At 35.2% G+C, this 22,707-nt stretch overlaps 3 protein-coding genes and 1 pseudogene across 4 annotated transcripts; 3 read left to right on the top strand and 1 right to left on the bottom strand.

Annotated features, from left to right (window-relative positions):
- The first annotated feature begins 271 nt into the window (after window positions 1–271).
- Window positions 272–4,641, top strand: LOC114715883 (Down syndrome critical region protein 3 homolog). Its single transcript, XM_028900792.1, has 11 exons — window positions 272–359; window positions 439–531; window positions 671–735; window positions 1,440–1,494; window positions 2,075–2,161; window positions 2,350–2,434; window positions 2,534–2,629; window positions 3,129–3,313; window positions 3,403–3,491; window positions 3,986–4,085; window positions 4,236–4,641. The coding sequence occupies exons 1-11, from the start codon at window positions 309–311 to the stop codon at window positions 4,278–4,280; spliced, it is 951 nt and encodes a 316-aa protein (XP_028756625.1). The 5' UTR covers window positions 272–308; the 3' UTR covers window positions 4,281–4,641.
- An 847-nt stretch (window positions 4,642–5,488) lies between these two features.
- Window positions 5,489–22,705, bottom strand: LOC114715880 (aldose 1-epimerase). Of its 2 annotated transcripts, XM_028900789.1 has the most exons (6): window positions 22,689–22,705; window positions 7,761–7,874; window positions 7,611–7,660; window positions 7,188–7,314; window positions 6,359–6,463; window positions 5,489–6,249 (listed from the first exon to the last, which is right to left on the bottom strand). In XM_028900789.1, coding segments are annotated over exons 1-6 (1,020 nt in total). In that variant the 5' UTR covers window positions 22,690–22,705; the 3' UTR covers window positions 5,489–5,626. The 2 variants fall into 2 exon arrangements, with proteins under 2 accessions (XP_028756622.1, XP_028756621.1); XM_028900788.1 differs by lacking the exon at window positions 22,689–22,705 and having other exon boundaries at window positions 7,761–7,986.
- LOC114715881 (mitogen-activated protein kinase kinase 9-like) lies at window positions 10,009–10,946 on the top strand (annotated as a pseudogene).
- Window positions 17,748–21,228, top strand: LOC114715878 (ABC transporter G family member 17-like). The gene is made up of 4 exons (XM_028900787.1): window positions 17,748–18,098; window positions 18,209–18,388; window positions 19,209–19,477; window positions 19,560–21,228. The coding sequence occupies exons 1-4, from the start codon at window positions 17,748–17,750 to the stop codon at window positions 21,226–21,228; spliced, it is 2,469 nt and encodes an 822-aa protein (XP_028756620.1).
- Window positions 22,706–22,707: the final 2 nt, after the last annotated feature.

Genomic DNA, 22,707 nt, shown 5'->3' with positions numbered 1-22,707 from the left:
TTTATCATGATAGTTATTAATCATTACATTTTAAATTGTTAATTATTGCTTTTTAAGTTGTCAATAAAATGTATACTTAAAAAAAATAAAAATAATTTATTAATTGAACAAATAGAATTGCTCCGGATTTCATAGTAATTTGATGATTTCAACCAATTCTCATTTAATTCTCTTAGTTAGCACCTTGACGCACATTTCCCTTTCTTTTGGGTCTATTTCTGTGAGGCTTTCAGCACAAGTAGTAGCGGGCAATTGGCGCTGCATTTTGATCGGGGATTGCCGGGGCTAAGTTATCCGTCGTCGTTGCTATGTCAGTTGAGCTCAAACTCTCACGTTCCAATCGTATCTATCGTCCTTCGGTAAAACTCAGACCTCGTTTTCGCTCGTTCTCTCTCTACTAGCAGACCCGAAAGCGTTCTTCTTAATTGGAACTTTCAGGAAACTCTGGATGGAAAAATCATCGTAAAGACTGAGTCTCCAATTTCCCACAATGGAGTTCGTGTTACTATCAAAGGATCCGTCAACTTGCAGGTGCTAACTGAATCCTTTGTTTCGTTTGGTTGCTCAGAAATAACAAGAAAAGTGAAGCTAAGAAGATATTGATCGTCTGGCATTCTGTTCTTATTGTTGTTAAATTTTAAATGGCTTGGGCGCCGTGCTGTTTTTGAAGGTTCGCGGAGGATCAGCAGGGGTTATTGAGTCGTACTATGGAGTTATTAAGCCAATCCCCATTGTGTAAGTATTAGTGTATTACTTATGGTCGAGTTCCTTCATGTAGAAACACAGTTGTGATTTAAAATTAAAAAATAAAAATATAATGGGTGAAGAAACTGTTTGAGATTTTAAATAAAGGTGCTATTCATTTCCATGGAGTTAAGTAGCTCTCTACTTGTAAATCCCAACTTGTTTAGTTTGATGTACTGAAAGATTTGTGAAAACAATCACTCTTGTTTTTTATGCTGGAAGATAGCTACCAAAGGATTTTTTTTTTTTTTTAAAATCATATTGGTTGAAAAAAAGACTTTGAAGAAGCTCTGAACCACTCAAAGCAGGAAAAACACTCCTGAAAGAGAAACTTTTGACCAAAATCTGCACCATATTTATAGAAACCATTTTCAATCTTTCGGTGAGGATCATACCTTCTATTTATTTTAATTTGCATTTCTGGAAAACCCATGGTATATTTAGCTTTTGATCTGCTGTTCCTGCCCATCGTTCACTTGTATATTTTGCATGAGAAGGGGAAACTTTCATGAATTTGAAACATAAAAAACCTTTTTCACGGTGAAGGGGGTAATTGTGTTTTCCAGCAACAATTTTATTCTGGACATTCCATTGCTAAGTTCAGACCTAGGACTAGTTCCTTCTTGCTGTTTTTGAAATTCTTTGAATCACATCAAAATAGGTAAAAATGATATTTATTTCTGGCCTGTAAACAGGAAGAGGACCGTTGAAGTTGGTTCTTCTGGAAAGATTGGTCCAGGCACAACGGAGGTAGTATACCAATGGTGTATAAGTGGAAATGTTTCAATTCAAAGCATATTTGTGTGCAATAGTAACTTGAGTAGAATTCTATTCTGGCATCCCTTCTTAATCTAAGTTGATGCTTTCATAGTTATTTTTATCTATCCATTTACTTTGTAGCCTTTCATGTAACCAATAAATTGTTGCTCTTTTCTCTCTTGATTTTGCCTTGACTCTTGATTGAAAGAATGGAATTAAATTGAACGATATTGTTTTATTAAAATCATTGGAATTTAGAAGTGTGAAATGTGGTGACATATTTGCATATGCTGCCTAGTTTTGCTAAACATGACTTACCATTGCACTAAATCAAGTGGGATCAATTTTTTTAATTGGCAACATCAGATGGTGTTCATAAGCGCACGCACAAGTTGCTTCCTTAAGTTGCAGTGTTTACTTTGTTTTATTCTGATACTTCAACAATCTAACTTTCAAGTGGATTCATCTGGGTTGAGGCATGCTACATATATAAAATATAATTTCACCTCGTTGTTTGACTTGTTCACTTATTTTGTTCTTACTGCGAATTTTGCAATCTTTAATTCGACAGATACCTTTCTCAGTGATTCTGAGACAGCCTGGCAAGGATTTAGAAAGATTCTATGAGACTTTCCATGGTTCAAATATCAATATTCAGGTAATTTTTATACAGGAGATGCTTTGTTGGTCAGTCATCTTTATAAGAGATTGTTAGTTGTCATTAGTTGTTTCTACTATTCTTTTATGCCTCTTTTTGATATGCTGCGGATATATTTCTCTACATCCTATTTTATATATAATATCCACATAATTTGAACTCATGGTGATTGATAGCATTTTTAATAGTATATGGTCGCTGCAGATATAACTCGTGGATACTTGCATAAAACTTTATCAGCCACAATGGAATTCATCGTTGAAAGTGATAAAGGTATCATTCTGTTCTGTACACTATTTTTTTTTTCCCAGGTAGATGATCTATGAATGATCAAGCTACAAATTACTATTCTTTTTGTCGTTACATTTTCAGTTGATCTGCTGCAACGTCCAATTTCTCCAGAAATGGTTATCTTCTACATTACCCAAGACACTCAAAGACATGCTCTCCTTCATGAATTAAAATCAGGTATGTTTGAAATTCTTTCCACACCCCCCCAAATTACAATCAAGTCCTAAGAAAGAAAAATAATTACTAAAAAGTTCCAATAATAACCTGAGCACTCTGTAATGACAAGTTCTAGAGTGGAGAATGACAACTTCTGTGACTTGTTTTGTAATTTTTTTCCCTTCCTTAGGACTTATTGTAATTCTCTCCAAAAAAAAATTGTACCAAGCTTCATGACTTCTATTTTTGTTCATCCCATTTTTTTCTTTTATTCTTTTTTGGGGAATAAATGGCCTCTATTATTCATAGGTCAACTTTAAGATCTCTGAACTAGCGATTCTTATCTTCCATTGTAAAGTAAACCTTCTTGTAATGAAAGGATAGACTGGCTTACATAGAAAGTTTGTATGTACCGCACTTGAAGTTTTTATGCAATCTCTGATCTGACTTCTAGATTATTGCGATTTGCAAATATCAATTACAATGGTCTCATGGCTGATGCAAAGGTATTACTGCATAGGTGGGTTTCGGGTGACTGGGAAAGTCTGTACTCAGTGCTCTTTGTCGGATCCTATCAGTGGTGAACTAACAGTAGAAGCATCTGCGGTTCCAATTCATTCCATTGATCTTCACTTGTTTCGTGTTGAATCCATTCTTGTTGGGGAGAAAATTGCAACTGAAACCAGTCTGATTCAAACTACCCAGGCAAGCAACACTGAAAATGCACCAGAGTATTTCAAATTAAAAAGTATTTTAATCTCCTCTCGCTTTATGTTTTTCTTCTCATAAAGCAGATCGCAGATGGAGATGTATGCTGTAATTTGACTCTGCCTATCCATGTAATACTTCCCCGTCTTGTGACGTGTCCAACAATTTTAGCTGGGTTAGTCCTCCATCCTTCATTATGTTTCATGAATATTTTCCACATGAAATTACTTATGCTCTGCTTATTATCGGTTGCCAGTGCCAACACGACAATATGCTTCTGATGTAAAATGATCTTGTGAAGAGTGATACAGGCACAGTACAGTTAATTATAGAAGTAAAAAGAAAAGATTCCTTTTCTTTTCTCTCCCCATATAACTGTTATCTCCCCTGAGAAGATTACAAAATGCCAACATGATCGGCTTTACTTGATTCCAAGTCTGGACCACATGACATCAAACTTTGTTATTAATTAGGTTGTCATCTAAGCGGAGAGAAGTGTAATATACCCAACTAGTCACTAGAAACATATGGTACTAAGAAGGTCGTGATAATTTAAAAGGCGCATGCTTTCTGTGTCTATCCTCTCCTCGTGTGACATAGCATCTATCTAACATCACCAAGATGATCAACATAGAACGCCTCTCTAAGCTTGTTATTATTTCCATGCAGTCCATTCTCAATTGAGTTCAAAATTTCCGTTGTTATAAGCTTCAAGTCAGAGCTTTCTAAATCACAAGTAAAGGTTGATCCTAGAACTCCTAGACTGTGGGTAAGTGTAATCCCATTTTCTTCCAATGGAAGACAAATGTGTTATTCTTATTTTCAGCTCTCTCTCTCTCTCTCTCTCTCACCCACTCAGTAGGCACTAGGCAGTAACATGTTTGTCTTTCGGAATTTATTGATTTATTTGAACTTTCAGCTGGCAATGGAAACATTGCCACTTGAGTTGGTTCGGTCAAAGTGAAATAATCTGGAGGAAGCCCCAAGAGAGAGTAGCAGCAATTGAATATGGCCTGTATTTGTACCTATTCCAGCTTTGTTTTTGGCGCTCCGCCCATTTCTTATTCATTTGTGCATTAATATTTCAGATTATGCCTTTTCAGTGTTCTTGATGGGCAAATCCGTTAGCATACATTTATGTCTGGTTGGTACATTTCGGTTTATGTAGACTTTTCTTTGTACTTGGAAGCATTGATTAGATATTAAGACAAGAAAGAACGTTCAGGGTTTCGCACGAGATTCTGAAAACTGCCGATCACGATTAAGTACCGTTGTTCCAGAGAAATTCATGTAAATATATATATAAATAAAAATCTCAATTAAGCTTCACTTGAAGCCAATATATATCTGGTTTGGTTATGTGGAAAAATAGGAATCCTATAGATGCAATTTTGTTTTTACGGACCAATTTCTCGGTTACATGTTTGTTGTGAATATTCCTCGCGTGTGCTAGGCGTGTCAGGGACCAATGGATCTCATTCTCAATGTCATCCTTGATTAAAAACTCTTTTTTTTTTTAGGGGTCAATGTCTTAATTAATTATGGCACAAATAGTATGATAGATTAAGGGCAATGTTATAACTTTCAAAACTTCTTAATGTCGCTGTTGATTGAAAGTGCACATACTCTTATTGATGGGTGGATGTCGTTTTTCTGTTTTTCCGCCAACGGTGTGTCGTGACTAATTAGACAATGCATGGGTAGAAGTGTGAGTATAACAATCCTGCAATTAATGACATGATTCTTTTGACGGCAGCCAAGCCATAACTGATTCATTAACAGGAACAGTGACACACAGGGAGCGTTGTATGTTAGTACACCAATGGTGAACATGGATGGTCAACAGTCAGCAAGTAGTGCCATCGACAATAATAATTTCCAAAATATAATGTTTTTCCATTTTATTTTATATTAGTTAATTTTAAATTTATTTTGTCATGTTTTTGTGTGTGGGGGAGAAACTTGTGCAAGATCCATGGTTAGCCAAGCACAAGCCTCAACATGCGCATACATGCTTTGATAAAATCATTGATAGAAACCAATGATCTTGTAATCTAGTTGCATTAAAATTCGCATGTGAATGAGATCTTGAATTCAATCTCACTTGCTCCAAGTTCCAAAAAAAAAAAAAAGAACGTTGACAGAAACAAACACGTAATGCCCTCATCAAACTCAGGTACAAACAGCACTAAAAGAACTTTTATTTAAACACAAAGCACGCAGTTATTATTCTGGGAGACACGGATATTTATGCTGAAAATCTTTTTAGGGGCACACCAGTTCTCCAGTGTCACTCCTAAAAGTACAACTTCACTCAACTGAAAATTCAAACAACATGGAATGTTGGTATTTCTGACCAGGTCGGACAACAACAGAAGGGAAATTTGGCTGGTTTATGGCATTAGGGAACCCCTGCGTCTCCAAGCACAGGCCTGAATGCTTTCCATAAACAGCACGTTGTTTACCAGAAACACCATTGACATAGTTTGCAGTGTAGAATTGCATGCCAGGGGCATTTGTCCACAGGTTCAAAACCCTTGAACTTGAGGGATCCTTCACTTTCGCAGCATGTTTTAAACCTTCCTTCTCATCCCCACCCCCAAGCACGTAATTGTGGTCATATCCTATTCCAACCTGATTAATGGTGTCGCCTATCCTCTTCTCAGATGTAAAATCAAATGGGGTACCCTTCACTGGCTTAATTTCACCAGTTGGTACAGTATTCTCATCCACAGGAGTGATATGATGAGCCCATATCTGAATTGAATGGTCAAGGATGTTCCCCGAGCTGTGGCCTGCCAAGTTCCAGTATGTATGCTGAGCTAAGTTCACTGGAGTGGGCTTGTCCTTTGGCACTCCTTCCATGTCAAGCCTTAGAGTTGTCTTAGAAGTGAGTGTGTAAGTTGCAGTAACAGTAAGGTCCCCAGGATAACCTTGTATTTAAAAAAAAAAAAAAAAAAAAAGGGAGGAAAAATATATAACTGGGGAGATAGAAATCATAAAAGGAAGAGATTCAAGAGAACAAGGGGAGGGATGAGTTACCTTCCTCCCCATCATGGCTGTGATACTTGAAAGTGATCGAAGGGGTTTCACCTTTCCTATATTCAATAACCTCCCACACCTTCTTATCAAACCCCATGTTACCACCTAGAAACCAGAAGAGGTATGGGAGATCAGGATATGTGCAAAATCACACAAAAGACAATTATATATCATCATTGTAAGAGTACTCTGTTTAGAAATGAGCATCCTCACTTGGCAAAAGGTTACATTTCATGCTTCCGATTTTCATATTTAACTCAGAATCATATCAGTACTAGTATTTCAAGAAAAAAGTAATACTAATTTCAAAAAAAGAAAAAACAAATAAAAGGTTTATGCACAATCATTGTAAGGTGGTCATTCCTGAGTACATAAACAGCATGAAACTACTACTTCAGAACCATAATAAACTGTATCGTATGAGGAGATAAAGAAATGCCAGCATGTACACCAGATGAGACGACCAGAAAATAATGCACATATATAATCCTATGATACAATTAACTTAACATTCATGACACATCTGAACTTGCTTTAATTTAAATTATCAAAATCTAAGCTTTTGTGCAATAAGAAAAATGTTAGATTTAGAGACCAATAACCAAAGGTATGATCCTAATCCAGTGCACATAAGGTGGCAAATTTTTTTTATGCTTGTGAAACAAGATTTTTTTTCATTTCCAAAAGAGAAAGGCGAAAAAAGGAACTCCATCTTGCGGCGTCACCTTTTCTCAGTCACTCTGTCTATAGTTCCAAAACGTGATAATTTTAATTCCCTAAAAAATTTTGGAAAAGAATAGCACAGGCTAAACAGATGCCAAATTCTTACCATGTAGACTGTTTGGGGGCTTGTTGACAGGCAATGAGTATTGAACTCCGTCAAGTGTAAACTTCCCGTCTTTGATTCTGTTCGCAACCCGACCCACAATGCAGCCAAAGTAAGGAGCAAGACCTTTCTGAATGCATCATGAATTTATGAGGGGAGAAATGATCAGAATAGAAGGAAAACGTAATCGATTCGACTCAAGAAATTCTCCATCACAAGACAGAGAGTACAAACCAGACATGCGAGTCTATGAACCAATACTCCTTTTACTCCCGACCAATAAAATCATACATTTCCCATATAATTCCCAATGCCTATTAATCAGGTGAGCTAATCAGGCCAAAATCGGTCCACCCATTATGATCAGTGAAGATATGATCCCACGAAAAGTGAAATCAAACTAAATAAGGGTTTACACAATCTTACCAGATATGGATCCACAGAGTCGAACCCGAGAACAACGTCCGACAAGGTTCCTTCAAAATTCAAACAGAAGGATGCGTGAGGAACATGCATCCCAACACAAATTGAAAAAGGGAAAAAAAAAAAAAAACAGAGAGAGCGAGATTAAATCACCATCTTTGCCAGGGACCGACAAGGAAGTGACGGTGCAGCCGACATTGGTGACGAGGACATGCATGGTTCCATTGTTGAGCTCAAAGAGCTCTGGTTTTTGGTTCTGATCTGCCATTGACGAGCTGTGAGAGAGAATGGAAAAGGGCAGAACGATTTCATAAGATGTGAAGCCTCGAAGAAGAAACGGACGCTATCTATAATCGCTATCGCCGGTTATGCCTGCAGGGTGCCGACTGTTACTGATTCGTTTTTTTTGTTTTTTTGTTTCCAGAATTTTGACCTCATTTTTATTTCTATCTCTTAGTTTAAAACTAACTTTTGCAATTAAAAAAAAAACTAACTTTTGTTCGTGGAAAAACTTAAGGTCAGGGATAAAAAATACTGTTATACGGACAAAAAAAATCTTTAAAACAGGCAAAATCAAATCAAATTTTAAGATTAAATGACTTTTTGTAAAAAAATTTTAGGGATAAAAATCAAAATGAAATGAAATTTGATGAATTAAAAGTAATATTAATCTTTTGATTTTTTTAGTTTTATTTAACTTACAAGTTAAAATTTAGCCACTTTGTATAGATTTAACTTAAATAATATTACATTCGATTCTTAATATAAGAATCAGTTTGATATTTAATTTGATTTTAAACATAATTTTTCAATTCACTCTGTTTCTCATATTTATCTACTTTTTTCAAAATACTCCATGCAGTAGTTACATATGTTAAATGTTACATCAAATAGTATTTTTAACTAATACATGTGATTAACAGGGGTATTTTAAAAAAGATTATACATATTTATTACAAATAACTAATTTTAAAAAATTTCTTAATCTCTTCAAATTAATCATTTAACTCTTATATTAAAGATCTGAGGTAGTATATATGCTGACCAAAGAAACTTAAACCATATATATAAAGAATAAAATCTAGATTCATTTGCATATATTTATTTAATGCAATTTTTTATTCGTGTCTTATCATAATTGATTTTTTTATTTATTAATTATGGTCTAATAGAATTTTAAAATTTTATGTACTGAATTTTTATTATTGAAAAAAAAAATCATGTACTGTGATTTGATTGGAGAATTTAACTTATTAAATATAAGTACAAGGGTCTAAATTTTATCCAAGTATGAAATCTTATGCAAGTCGCATGCCAGATATAACTACTGTGTGCTGGTCAAAAAAAAGATATAACTATTGTGATTTATATCTCATGCAATTTCATGTAAAATATTTCAAATACATATATAGATTGATATTTAAAACGAAAATATCAGTTTCTCTCAAATAAATACATAAAGATTTGTAAGTGATCTATTTAGAATATATATTCCGACTATCTCCATGTTATAAAGCTAAAGTTAATTGTATCTTATAATACTTAGATTCTATTTTATAAAGTTAGACTTAAAATGCTACCTTTGATCTGAAATTTTTAAATGTAAGATTAAAATTTACTTCAGTCTCTTCTTAAAATTTTAATTTTTTAATTCACTAGGACTAAAATATATAATAAGAATAATTGGCTGCTGTATTTTTAGTACGTAGATATTAATTTATTTCTTTAAAATATAAAAGCTAAAAATAAATTTTTTTATCGAAATTTGTTTCTAAGAAAATTTATCTTTTTTTTGTGAAAAGAAAATTTATCTTTCTGAATCCTTTGTTCCTGAAAATTGAATCTCTAATCTAAGATTATGTTTACTACAAAGCATTAAAAATAAGATATAAGGATTTAGATTAGGATTGAGAAAAACTACTAAGGTCCCGTTTGGCCGAGCGGTGAAAATCTCCCATAAACACGTTTCACATTAACCGAGACAAAACTCCTCTCACATACTTACCTCGTATTCCGTAAATCATTATTGAAAAGCTATTTATAAACTACTCATAAGCTGTTTCAAACAAGTCCTAAGAAGTATTTAATATGAATAATTTTTTATTTCATGGGATTAGATAATCTTATATTCTCTAATCCCAAATGTATAGATTTATCTAATCCCAGATAATAAACATTCATTCGTACCAAGCACTCTTTTAACAGATTTTTTTAATCCCAGTCCTAATCTTTATTCTTATTTTCAGCGCTTCCTTCCAAACCCCCTAAAAAGTTTGTTTGTGTGTGTATACACTGTTCACGTACAGCGCCAAATCCTTCACAGTCGAGCAGTCACACTCTTCTCCCACTCATCATTCAATTATCTACGAACCCTTCGCACCTTACCCTTCTCTTCACAATAATGGCTGACGTCGTATGTCAACGCCGGCCTTCCAACCTCCACCTTAAGCTGCCGGAGCCCTCCCATTGCTTCCGCATCCCCGCCATTTCCTCCGCCGCAGACCTCACTCCTAACGACGTTGAAAGCTTCAAGTTCTTGGCCACGGAAATAGTGGCACGGTTTACAAGGTTCGCGACAACCGAACTTCTAATAACCACGCTCTGAAGGTCGTCCATGGCAGTTCCGACCCAATGACTTCCCGCCAGGTCCGGCGAGAGATAGACATCCTCCGACGGACGGACTCGCCAAACGTAGTAAAGTTCCACGATTTCTTTGAGACGCCGTTCGGCGATGCAGGGATATTGCTGGAGTACATGGACTTGGGAACGTTGGACGAGCTGCTAAAGAACAACGGCACCTTCTCTGAATCTCAACTCGCCGCGGTGGCCCGTCAAGTTCTCGCTGGGCCGAGCTATCTCCACGATAAAAAGATCATAATATCCACCGCGATATCAAGCCGTCAAATGTCCTCGTGAATCAGAAGACGGAAGTGTGAAGATCAGCGATTTCGGAGTCAGCAAGGTTTTGTCTAGGACGTTGGACACGTGTAATTCATACGTTGGTACATGCACGTACATCAGCCCGGAACGTTCGACCCGAATAGTTATGGCGGGAATTATAACGGGTATGCGACTGATATACGGAGCTTAGGGCTCACCTTATTTGAGCTCTATGTGGGTCACTTTACACTTCTACCGGCGGGTCAGAGACCCGATCGGGCTCAGTTGATGTCTGCCATTTGTTTCAACGATCCACCAACCTTGCCGGAGAGTGCGCCCGACGAGTTTCGGAGCTTCATGGAGTGCTGCTTGAAGAAGGAATCAAGTGAGAGATGGACAGCGTCTCAGCTTTTGGCCCACCCGTTTCTACGTCAACAATAACCCGAAATCCGACTCGTATATTTCATTTTTTGCGATTGGGTTATTGTTGTTTATTAGGTACTTTGATTTTTGTTTCAAAACATTCTCTTTGTAAGCCCTGTTCAGACGCAAAGATTCAAATTCTTTTTGTAGCTATACAAAAATTGATTCGATGTTACTAGGAAATCTTGTGCATACGCTTGAAGCAGCCGTATTTTCAAACAATATTATTAGCTTTCTCATATATTGTTTATTTTATAACACTCTTATTATTAAAATTATTAACAACTTAAAATCTCTTTTTCTGATTTGACTGAAAAGAAAAGTATATTAACTATATAAGCCATAAGGCTAAGTATCTAGGTGTTCTTCATCTTTTATTTTACTATATATTTTTATTGTTTATATTTTAAAAGAATCAAATGTCCAGTTAATTAGTTATTCGGATGTTCAAGTCTTATTTTGCACATTTTAAGAATTAGAGTTGGGTCTGTTGCTCAATGCATTTACATGTAATTAATTTCGTAATTAATTTTTTCAATGCTCAGATCCAGAATTGACTACGTTACTGATACACAAGTGTCAAATATAAAAGTAAATTAAACATATATATATGATCATATTCATTTGTCATAAAATTACATACATAGTATTCTTCAATATTCATGGCCCCTCTAGCTATTTAATTAGCAAAACAAGGATTTGAACAGTCCTTTTCCTATGTGAGGGAACATGTTTCCCTCTTCATATATAAGAGAACCAATCTCCCCCTAAGATATAAATTATATATAGTAAACACGTAGATCATACAAATTAAATGTATATAAACTTCTTCTTTTTCCTTCCTTAATCACCTTCTAAGTACTCTTCCAGTCCTAAATGTAAGACCCTTATATACACTATATAAGGGTCTTATATTTAGGACCGAAGGAATATATATATAGCTCCGATCTGGATTCTCTGCATCATTCATTAAGTAATTGTAGATTATACATAATGCATTCACGAAGAGATCAAAGGAGAAGAGAAAATTGGTGTCAGCAGAGAGATGAATTGATAATAATCACATATATTGATATATGATTGTGTTAATTAATGTAGAGAATTCATTTAAATATTTAAACTAGATTGATTAATCAATTAATCTCAAGGAACTTGTACGTCTAAATCCAGTATGCAGAAAAAACTGAAGCAAACGTCAAAACAAGTCCACTGGGTGTAATAATCATTGTGGTTGAACTCGTTGACTTTGATGCGTCTGCTGCTGCAGTTTGGTTTGCACCACCTGAAGTATATCGAATAAAGAACTCGTTACAACATTTTTTGTGTCAACAAGAAAAGACACACACACACACACACACACACACAATTAGACCTATATATATACAAATAGGTTTCGTTATATTCTAATGAAATCGTGTCGCCTTGCATAATAACAGGTTTTTACAATGGGAATGTTCCAATGTCACGTGTCTTAATAAAATGAGAATTGTTAGCCATCGGAGACTAGCTTAGACGGTGGGGGAATATGGTGGTGTATGAATAAAGATCTATATGATCCAAGTCATTCTAATAAGGTTTAATTTCCCTTTTAGTCATTAGATCAAGCCAACGGATTGAATTATTCAAAATGCGAGACATCAAAATTTAATTTTAGTCTCTATTTGTTGCAAAGACTAATGATTAGAGGGATTCATGAGATGGGATGGGCCCCATCAACCTTGGACTTCTTTTTTGAATTTAGAAGAGCAGATACTAACGGCCTAAATTTATAAAATAAAACTGAACATGTAATTTTTCATTTACAAAAAAGCTATATATATCATGCCATTAGTTTGCAGAATTATTAGAATTAGCCTCAGACCTCTAATCAACATAACAAGTGTAATACTCCTTCGGTTTTTAATATAAGACCCAATTGTTGAGTTGGTTTTGGTCCTAAATATAAGACCTATTTCTCATATTTATCAATTTTTTCTAAATTACCCATATGGATACTCTTTCAACCATAATTAAGTAGAAGAGGGAGATGGGGTATTAAGAAAGATGATTATGATGTTTTAGAAAAAACATATCATATTTTTTATAATTAAATAATTTACCTAACTTCCTTAATCTGATCAAATTAGCTAAATGAGTCTTATATTAAGGATCGGAGGAGTATATGTTTAGCAAAGAGACTAAGTCTAGAATTTTGAGACGGGATAGATGCTCGTTTATCTGAGGATTCTACTAGCATCTTAATTTGATTGAAAAATGTGTAATGGGCATGCATGGAAAACTAAAATTTTGAATGGTCTAAATGCATAGGCTTAGTTGTTCAGTTGTGCAGATGTTCAAGGATTTGTTTTTCCATAGCTAGGCATGAGATAGTGGGACTTGTTATATATGATCGATGAAGAAAAAATTAAACTTACTGTTGGATGAATTGGTTGGTGAACTTGCACCTGCAATGAAACAAGAAGTAACAAAATTAGTGTAAAATAAAGTAATATCATCTTTAAACTACAAACTAGAATTATCCATAAGCAGTATTGAGAGGAAAGAAGGAATTATCCTTACAAATTAGAATTACCTCAGCTTTATTTGTAACTTAAAGAAATTAGAATTTCAAAATCAGTGTAAAATAAAGTCATATCATATCTCATTTTATTAATTTTTACCACATCAAAATCAAATGAATCTCTGGCTGAAACACAATGATTGATCGCTATATGTAGAAATTAATTAAAATTGTCATTAATTCCGTACCGTTGTTGCATTTGGAAACATCTGCATCTAAACCACAGGCCTTGGGAAGTTTCAAGGCATCATCCTTGGTAGCGTTTATGGACTGAAGCATCTCCGGGCTGTTAAACACGTTACACAGGCACTCAACATCGCCGGCGATCATGTCCTTCAACGGCTGACAGCACGTCTCCGGCGGGGTCCCCGACGCCGTCCCCGGCTTCTTGATGTACGGCTCACAAGGAGCCAGCTTCTCCACGCACTGCATGTTACCTATAGACAACCTTGGATTCAGAAGTTGCTGCGAGAATCCCTCATGAAGAAACCGAGAGAAAATGAGGAACAACATTGAAAGAATAACGTTGGACTTGGAATAATATTCCATGGTTATGTCGTTCTTATACAATTAAATCAAAGAGAAGAAGAAGAAGAAGATAATTAATTATGAAAATGAATATGATCGTATTGGAGAGGGAAGAGAAGGAAAAGAAAACACAGGGATTGAATGAATGAATATGACTTCCCTGGAGGCTATTGTACAAGCTGGGTTGGTTATATATGATCCATCCTTTCAAACAACTTTCTATTTTTATTTGAGAGGCAATCACTTAACTTGAACCAATCAATTTATTTTTTAATTTCCTTTTTTTTAATTATTAATTAAGATCTTTTCATCGTCAAATTTGTAATGGCTAGGTTGGCCATAAACATGGTATACATTGAATTATACTATATGTAGTTTTTATCATGGTATCAAAATTTAATTTGGATGAGATTTGATGATCTAGTTTCTCAGCTGGTTTAGTAAAGAGTTTCCAACAACTTGACTGGATTGGATTTTACATTTTTTCTCCTTATTATAATGTGTCTAAAGTAGCGTCATTTTGAGTTAAGAAATTAAAATTAAAAAAGTGGCTTATCATATTTGTATTTTAATAATTTTTTTTGTCGGATTGGATGTGTTTAATTAAGGATTAATTGGGTAGGATCTTATAAATAGAAAGCAATTGACTGTCCTTTGTTTGGAAGGAGCAAAACATTCCAAACAAGAAAAATGTGAATATAATAAAGTTAATCAGAAATTAGATCAGCTTCTCTGACCAGAAAACAACATCTCATATACACACAACCTCTGGTACTAAGAGCAGCTAGTTTTTAATGTAATTTACACTTTTTATATTTAGGACATGTAATGTTTATTTTTAAAAGTCCACTAATTTGAGATGCCAAGGGATGGAGAACAAGAAGAAATACTTACTTTCTGATGTAGGCATCCTCGTCATCTGCTACAAAAAATATCTTCAAGTGTTCGGTGAATAATTGAAAGACATCAGTATATTCAACCATGGATCAAAGTTTGGAAGGACAGATTGATGCAGGGAATCCATGGAACCAGCTCTCTTTCTTTTTCGAGAGCTCGTGCCCATATATAAATGTATGCTCTTCTCATTTTAACAAGATACATTAATGATACATGACTTATTTTATGGAGAGTCTCTATGTTAATTATGCATGTACATAAAGAAATAAATTAAAATAGCAGCAGCGGCAATAACAGTATAAATTAAATAATATATAATATACTACAAAATAAAATTAGTAGTATACATATTAGAGACGTGATATTGGCGCGGTTCAATCAAACCATAGAACCAAGGTTGCGTTTGGTAGGAAGCATTGAAAATAAAGGATTGGAATTGGGATTACAAGTGAGAAAATCTATCAAAAGAGTGTTTAGTATAAAAGATTGTTTGATATATGGGATTAGCCAAAGCCATGTATGTGGGATTGGAGAATACCATGGGGAGAAGTGGTATTCCCCAATCCCACCTTTATGGGTTTGCCTAATCCCATATAACAAATAATTACTCATGCTAAGTATTATTTTAATAATTTTTTTCAATTACAATTCCAATCCCAATCCCTCATTTTTAATGCTTCGTACCAAACGGGACCCAAGTGTCAGAATGATGCTACGATTGGTTTGAACCGTCCCAATACCTCGTTTTAATGTTCTTCTCCTTTCCTACGGATGTTAACACCACAATGTTGTTGACGAGAACCATATACTACCTTCGGTCTTTAATATAAAACCTTGTTTGACTTTTATTTTGATCCTAAATATAAGATCTTAATCCACTTTGTCTCTTATATTTATGCATTTTTTTTCCGATGTAGTCCTTTTAACAATAGTAGTTCTAGCTAATACACTTGATTAGCAAGGATATTTAGAAAAGACAACACATGTTTGTTACAAATAACTAACTTAACTTTTTTTTAATTTTTTCAAATTAGTCAACTAGTTCTTATAATTAGGAACGGAGATAGTATATCGTAATGTTGCTTCACAATATGAATGCGTTTCTCAGGTTTCTCATGTATATAGCTGCACCACACGCATACAAGAGAGTTCGATATGAGCTTTACCATTTTAAAATTTAATGTTATGAAAGAGCCTAATCATAATTTGGTCAGTAGAAAAAGACAGGGAGAAAGATCCAAGTAAATATCGGTTATGAGTTGATCTCAATGACCGCCGGCCGTCTTTAATTTTAATGTTCATATAATTGTCTCTCTCTCTCTCTCTCTCTCTCTCTCTCACACACACACACACACACACACACAGAATTTTAATATACAGCTTAGAGTTTTGTATTTTTTTGTTCCAGATAGTTATATATGTAATTATATCACCAATAATGTGGGATTATGCTTTTCAATGGCCCTTGCTAGCTAACTCTTACATCTTTGTATAAATTAATCACTCACTCTTTGACAAGGGCATTTTCATCAACCATGCTTTAACTACTCTTTGGTAAAACTCGTATCTTTTACTTGACTACCATAAACTGAAGTAAAATACGTGATTGTAATATCTTTTCCTTTCCCTAACAAAAGTGTCTCCTAAAATAAATATATTATTTTTCAACTACGTGGAAGCTTAGTTTCTTAATTGGAAGGTTTATAGTAGATTCTTCACTTTACTTTTTTCCGGCCCTCTCTTATTCTTACATCTTAATCTTTCAGTTTGTCACCTTTATCGTACTCTTTTATTTTATTGAAAAGGGATGGGTATTTGTTTTGTCTTATTGTGCAAATTATCGATTTGTTTTCCCCTCAATATACATTACAACAGTTCATCTTTTGATGAAGTGACGTTTGATTATACTGACCACTCGAACGTTCGCGCATGCATGGAAAAGAATTAAAGCATTGTACGAGATAATCAACCTTAGTATTCAGTGATAAAACAATTAACTTTGAAAGAATTAACATCATGGGTTCCCTTTACACACATACACCAGTCCAAAATCTTAGGGGATATTTGGCTAACTCCATAAAAACACTTTTCCGTAAATTGAGGCAAACTCTTCCACATATTTATTTTATATGCTGTAAAAGTATTTCTAAAACTATAGTTTTGTTCTTACCGAAACACCCTCTTAGTTTCTCTCTCTCTCTCACACACACAAAGAAACGACCTAAAAGTATTATGCATTGATATCTCTTTTTGAATGTAAATTTTATTTTATTTATGCAATATTGCAGAGGATTTGAATTGGTTGAACTACACTCTTTATTCCAAGTCAGATGCATGCACCTCTATCTAACTTTTGACAGTTTTAGCGAAAACATTCAAATGCATGTTTACGATATAATTAGGTAAAGTTATGGCAGTCCGGAATCATGGGATCATAAATTTTTGAAGATCCGGACATGGTAGGTCAAATGCAAGTTGTCACAGTGCTGGAGATATAAACAAAACTGTAAGACTCATCATCGGTACCACCAAAGCAAACCTAACGGCGAACCCAAAGGTTTTGTCCTCTTATAATAGTTGTCCGACGGATTGTTTGGTCTGTTCTTATTGTCTTCCTCAACCTCTCCAAACCCTAATTATTTCTCCTTCAACGTAACCTTTATTCCTTTTGTCCGCACTTGACCTTCTGCCTCTTCCACTTATGCCTTTCACATATACTTAATAATATATAATTAACAACAGAACCCCACTTTGGGAACCAAAAAAATTAAGGCCCCCATATAGAAGAAAAAGAGAAGTGCATGAGTTGGTGTGAGAAGTAGCAGTGAGAAATTATATCGATCTCTGCAATAATGGTGAGGCTGGATAGAGCAGGAAAAAACAAGAGCTTAGAGAGTTTATTGGATTTGAACAAGGTTGAGACGACGACGAAGAATCAACTGAGACCCCAGAAGTCTATTCCTGGGCATGGCCTGGAGTTCAATAATCTGTCGTATAGTGTGGTGAAGAAGGTGAAGAAAGATGGAACTTGGGTGAAGAAAGAGGCTTATCTTCTTCATGATATATCTGGGCAAGCCATGAGAGGTGAAGTTATGGCCATCATGGGGCCTAGTGGTGCAGGTAAGTCCACGTTTCTTGATGCTTTAGCTGGTCGAATTGCACAAGGAAGCTTGGAAGGATCCGTCAGAATTGATGGAAAACCGGTACGTAAACATATTTTAAATATATATCTTATTAATTTGACTAATTAATTAGCTCATATATTAATGATGAAGAAGCGACGTTTTGTTGATGTTTTTGATGATCATGTCAGGTGACAACAAGTTACATGAAGATGGTGTCGTCTTATGTAATGCAAGATGATCAGCTGTTTCCTATGTTGACTGTTTTTGAGACATTTATGTTCGCAGCTGAAGTCAGGCTTCCCCCTTCTATTTCCAGAGAGGAAAAGAAGAAGAGGGTTTATGAGCTCCTTGACCAGCTTGGCTTGCAGGTATATATTAGAACTCTCTTATAAGTATCCTCCGTCCAAAATAAAAAGTGGAAGCATCCTATATCTGATGTTTTCTCTTTAATTTTTTTTTTTTTGGAATAAAGGCATTAGCCAGTAGAAGACTAATAAGGTCAGTAGCTAGGGCATAGTGTCCATAATACAGACCCAAACCAAGTAAACTCCTACAATCCTCAGGAGGTTCACTTGCGTACGTTTGCAAACTTGGTGTCAATGTAATGAGCAAATCCGCGATCTAGTGATCTGCACAAATATTAGCTTCTCTGTAAATTTGGCGATGTTAGTTCTTAGTTATATATAGTTTTGTAAAGTTATGAAAGAGTCTGACACATAAGTTAGCTTTGGTGCATGGAAAGATACTTAAGAGGATGTAAAAGGTACTTGTTTAAATGATGGAATAATAGAAGTAGCATAATACTGGTTTAACTGATATGTCATATAAAAGTACCTGTTTGAAAAAGGAAAACGGCCATGTATCGTAACTGTTCATTGGGGGCAATTTGATATTTTTCAGTATTTCCCTGAAATCAAAGATCTTTTCCTCTAGGATGTATATGTCAAGAAAGAGAGAGGGAATCAATTCCATTTACACATCTTTCATAATTTCCCACACCACAAGAAGTATTAGCACTGACACAAACACCAGCACCACCTTATATGATCACACTTAGAAGCCAGTTGTTTAATGCGATACAAATATTTAACATTCAGAATCTCGAACAAGTCGCTAAATTTGTTGAAAAAACTGAGTGCTTCTATATATATATATATATATATATATTGTTTTTGAATGATTATGCAGAGTACAACACATACATATATTGGTGATGAGGGGAAGAGGGGAGTGTCAGGAGGAGAACGACGGAGGGTATCCATTGGCATAGACATAATCCATAAGCCATCACTTCTGTTTCTTGATGAACCAACCTCAGGTCTTGATTCCACTAGTGCTTTTAGTGTCGTCGAAAAGGTTAAGGACATTGCTCGAGCTGGCAGCATCGTCCTCATGACCATTCATCAGCCTTCCTACAGAATTCAAATGCTCCTTGATCGACTCACCATCCTCGCAAGGTAAAACATTAAAGTTGAATCTCTTCAAGTGTCGTTTAGCTTAGAAATTGTTACTTGAATGAGCAATATTTGTGTGTGACAGGGGAAGATTGGTATATATGGGAAAGCCAAGTGCACTTGCAGCTCATCTTTCTGGGTTTGGAAGACCAGTACCTGATGGAGAGAACAGCTTAGAGTATCTTTTAGATGTGATCAAAGAATTTGATGAATCTAACGTGGGACTCGACCCACTTGTTCTGTACAATCGTGAAGGCCTGAAACCTGATCAAACAGCCAAGATGCCAGTTGTCAAAACACCAAGAAAAATTTATAAAAAGAGCAATAATGCACCAGCATCAAAGCACATGATTAGCCTGAAAAGCCAGGGCTTCAAAGCTGGAACAACACAGCCTGCAGATTCTGCACAGTTTAGTTATAACATCCATGGTGATCTTGATGAAGACGACGATGATGATGAGGATTTTGATAACTCTCTTGAAAGGAGAAGTGTTCATGCCCCTACGGCTAATACCATGATTAGTGGTGTCTATCCTCGTTTGGCTTCTCAGTTTTATAAGGATTTCTCTGCTAAAGATTTTTCTGTCTGGCTTTACCATGGTGTGGTAGGAACCCCTCGTCGTCCATCTTGGACTCCGGCGAGAACACCGGGTTGGACGACACCTGCGAGAACTCCGATGTCCGGACCAAGAAGCACTGTTTTAAACCAGTACTCGACATCATACGAGGAGCCTTTTCATCATCATGCCAAAGCACCATCTATGGTTAGTCAGTCCATGGCCTTGGACTCGTACGTAAGTTCCTACGAGGAATTTGACATTGAAGTGCTTGATGAGCCAAACGTTGGACCAAAGTACGCTAATCCATGGCTTCGTGAGGTTGCAGTGCTTTCATGGCGAACTGCTCTGAACGTGATTCGAACTCCAGAACTGTTCCTTTCTCGTGAGATTGTTCTAACTGTAATGGCTCTCGTCCTCTCCACCATCTTCAAAAACCTAAGCCACCCCACTTTCAAAGACATTAACAGGATTCTCAACTTCTACATTTTCTCAGTTTGCCTCGTCTTCTTCTCCTCCAACGACGCCGTCCCGTCGTTCATCCTCGAGAGATTCATCTTCATAAGAGAAACCTCCCACAATGCTTATCGAGCTTCTTCATATGTGATCTCTTCACTTATTGTCTATCTCCCATTTTTCGCAGTCCAAGGCCTCACTTTCGCTCTCATAACCAAATTCATGCTTCACCTGAAAAGCAGTCTTCTTTATTTTTGGTTGGTTCTTTATGCTTCTCTGATCACAACCAATGCCTACGTTATGCTTGTTAGTGCCCTTGTTCCCAGTTATATTACAGGTTATGCAGTGGTGATAGCTACGACGGCTTTGTTCTTCCTCACCTGTGGCTTCTTCCTCAAGAGAACTCAGATTCCCATGTACTGGAAATGGCTTCATTATATTTCTGCGATAAAGTATCCATTTGAAGCATTGTTGACTAATGAGTTTAAGAATGAACGTTGCTACACTGGGAGCTTATCGGATTTATCTCCTGGGCCGTTGGGAGATTTGAAGACGAGTGAAGGACATGATAGGTCAAACTGCCCGATCGGAAGCTTGATCGGAGAAGATGTTTTGGCCACCATGGATATTCAGATAGAGAAGATTTGGTTTGATATAGGCATCCTTCTCGCTTGGGGTGTTCTTTACAGGTTCTTCTTCTATTTGGTCTTGAGATTTTATTCTAAGAATGAGAGGAAGTAATTAAATTCAAGCTTGTGTCACTATCTCCTTTTTCTTCTGTCACAGCGTTCATTTTGGCTTTTATGCCTTCCTTTTTCTGTAAACTTGCTGATATGATGATTAAATATATATATATAAATATCTCAGCATTTTTTATGTTATATGCTAAATTTAAGCTGTCTTACAAAGGAGCAATTAGACAAAATTAATCCACATTTAGAGAAGGAAAAAAGTGACACGAGAAAGGATATGACTACATGATACTCCTCCGGTCCTTATTATAAGACCCAATTTGACTTTTTATTTGGTCCTAATTATAAGACTAAATCCATTTTCTCTTTTATATTTATACATTTTTTTCCAAGATAATCCTTCTAATAATGATAGTTTTAGCTAATATACTTAATTAGCAAGGATATTTTAGGAATAACAACACTTATTTATTATAAATAACCAATTTAACTTACTTCCTTAATCTCCTCAAATAAGTTAATTGGGTCTTATAATTAGGACCGGAGGAGTACAATAAAAGATGGTACAGAAGATCCAACTTATATGCAATATTGATCCATAAAATATGAAACGCGATGGGGGACACGGCGTGTTGTGGTAAAACTCTAGATTGATATACCAACCAAAATCTACCCCTTATTAGTGGGTAATAAAGTAGTTATATAATTATAGACTATTATAATTCATTTACAATTTTAGTATTATTTAATTCCTAATTAAAAGAGATATTTTAATTTTAATTATAATCAAAATAACTAAGAAAAAATTTCTTATCGTGATTCTTATTTTAGGAAGTGTTTGGATATCATTAAAAGTGTTTTTTTAAAAATACTTTTTTCTAAATCGAGATATACTCCTCTATGTATTTATTTCGTATACTGTAAAATCACTTTTAAAATAACTGTTAAAATCATAGTTTGGTTTTCATTCAAACATTCCTATAAATGAAAATATAGCTTCTACTTTAAGTAACAATCAGCATATATTATTCTGGTAAGAAAAGAACTATGTATATATTGATTATTGATATTGGTATTATAAATATTAATAATTATTAATATTTCATGACATCATGGAAGGTTGTTCACATTTTTAGTAACGTATTTATTATACTACTATTCCCATATCTATGAAATTTATATAGTCACATGTATTGTTGATGAATTATTCTTAGTCCTAAATATTGTTCATAAATGCTAATTGATGGTACTTATAGCGTTCAAATCAAAATCTGTTAATAATCCACATTCCACGGAACGATATCTAATGTTTTTACAAGAAGGAAGACTCTTTAAAATGAAATAAATATTTGTGTGGTAGGTCTGCATTATAATAATAAAACCTCCACAGAAGGTTCAATATTATTTCCACTTTCAACCCCGTTATAAAATTGTCCTCTCATTTTCTCGAAGTCATTCATGTTTTTCCGTTTGTTGGAGTCCCCGATACAGAACTTTGAAAGCAGACATTTTTCCGATTCTCTCTCTC

Source organism: Neltuma alba, unplaced genomic scaffold (genome assembly GCF_004799145.2).
Source record: "Neltuma alba isolate B1F8T4 unplaced genomic scaffold, ASM479914v2 tig00011618_pilon, whole genome shotgun sequence".
Classification (NCBI taxonomy): domain Eukaryota; kingdom Viridiplantae; phylum Streptophyta; class Magnoliopsida; order Fabales; family Fabaceae; genus Neltuma; species Neltuma alba.
This window is presented reverse-complemented; position numbering and strand designations above follow the sequence as displayed.

Bases quoted from the DNA above. Each gene is read 5' to 3' on its own strand.
- LOC114715883 (XM_028900792.1), top strand. From the start codon at position 309: ATGTCAGTTGAGCTCAAACTCTCACGTTCCAATCGTATCTATCGTCCT. The intron at 2,162-2,349 runs GTAATTTTTATA...CATTTTTAATAG, and splicing joins GTTCAAATATCAATATTCAG to TATATGGTCGCTGCAGATAT. The intron at 3,314-3,402 runs GCAAGCAACACT...CTCATAAAGCAG, and splicing joins GTCTGATTCAAACTACCCAG to ATCGCAGATGGAGATGTATG.
- LOC114715878 (XM_028900787.1), top strand. From the start codon at position 17,748: ATGGTGAGGCTGGATAGAGCAGGAAAAAACAAGAGCTTAGAGAGTTTA. The intron at 18,099-18,208 runs GTACGTAAACAT...TGATCATGTCAG, and splicing joins TCAGAATTGATGGAAAACCG to GTGACAACAAGTTACATGAA. The intron at 18,389-19,208 runs GTATATATTAGA...ATGATTATGCAG, and splicing joins TTGACCAGCTTGGCTTGCAG to AGTACAACACATACATATAT.
- LOC114715880 (XM_028900789.1), bottom strand. The intron at 7,315-7,610 runs GTAAGATTGTGT...TGATGCATTCAG, and splicing joins ACTCTGTGGATCCATATCTG to AAAGGTCTTGCTCCTTACTT. The intron at 6,464-7,187 runs GTAAGAATTTGG...TCTGGTTTCTAG, and splicing joins GCCCCCAAACAGTCTACATG to GTGGTAACATGGGGTTTGAT.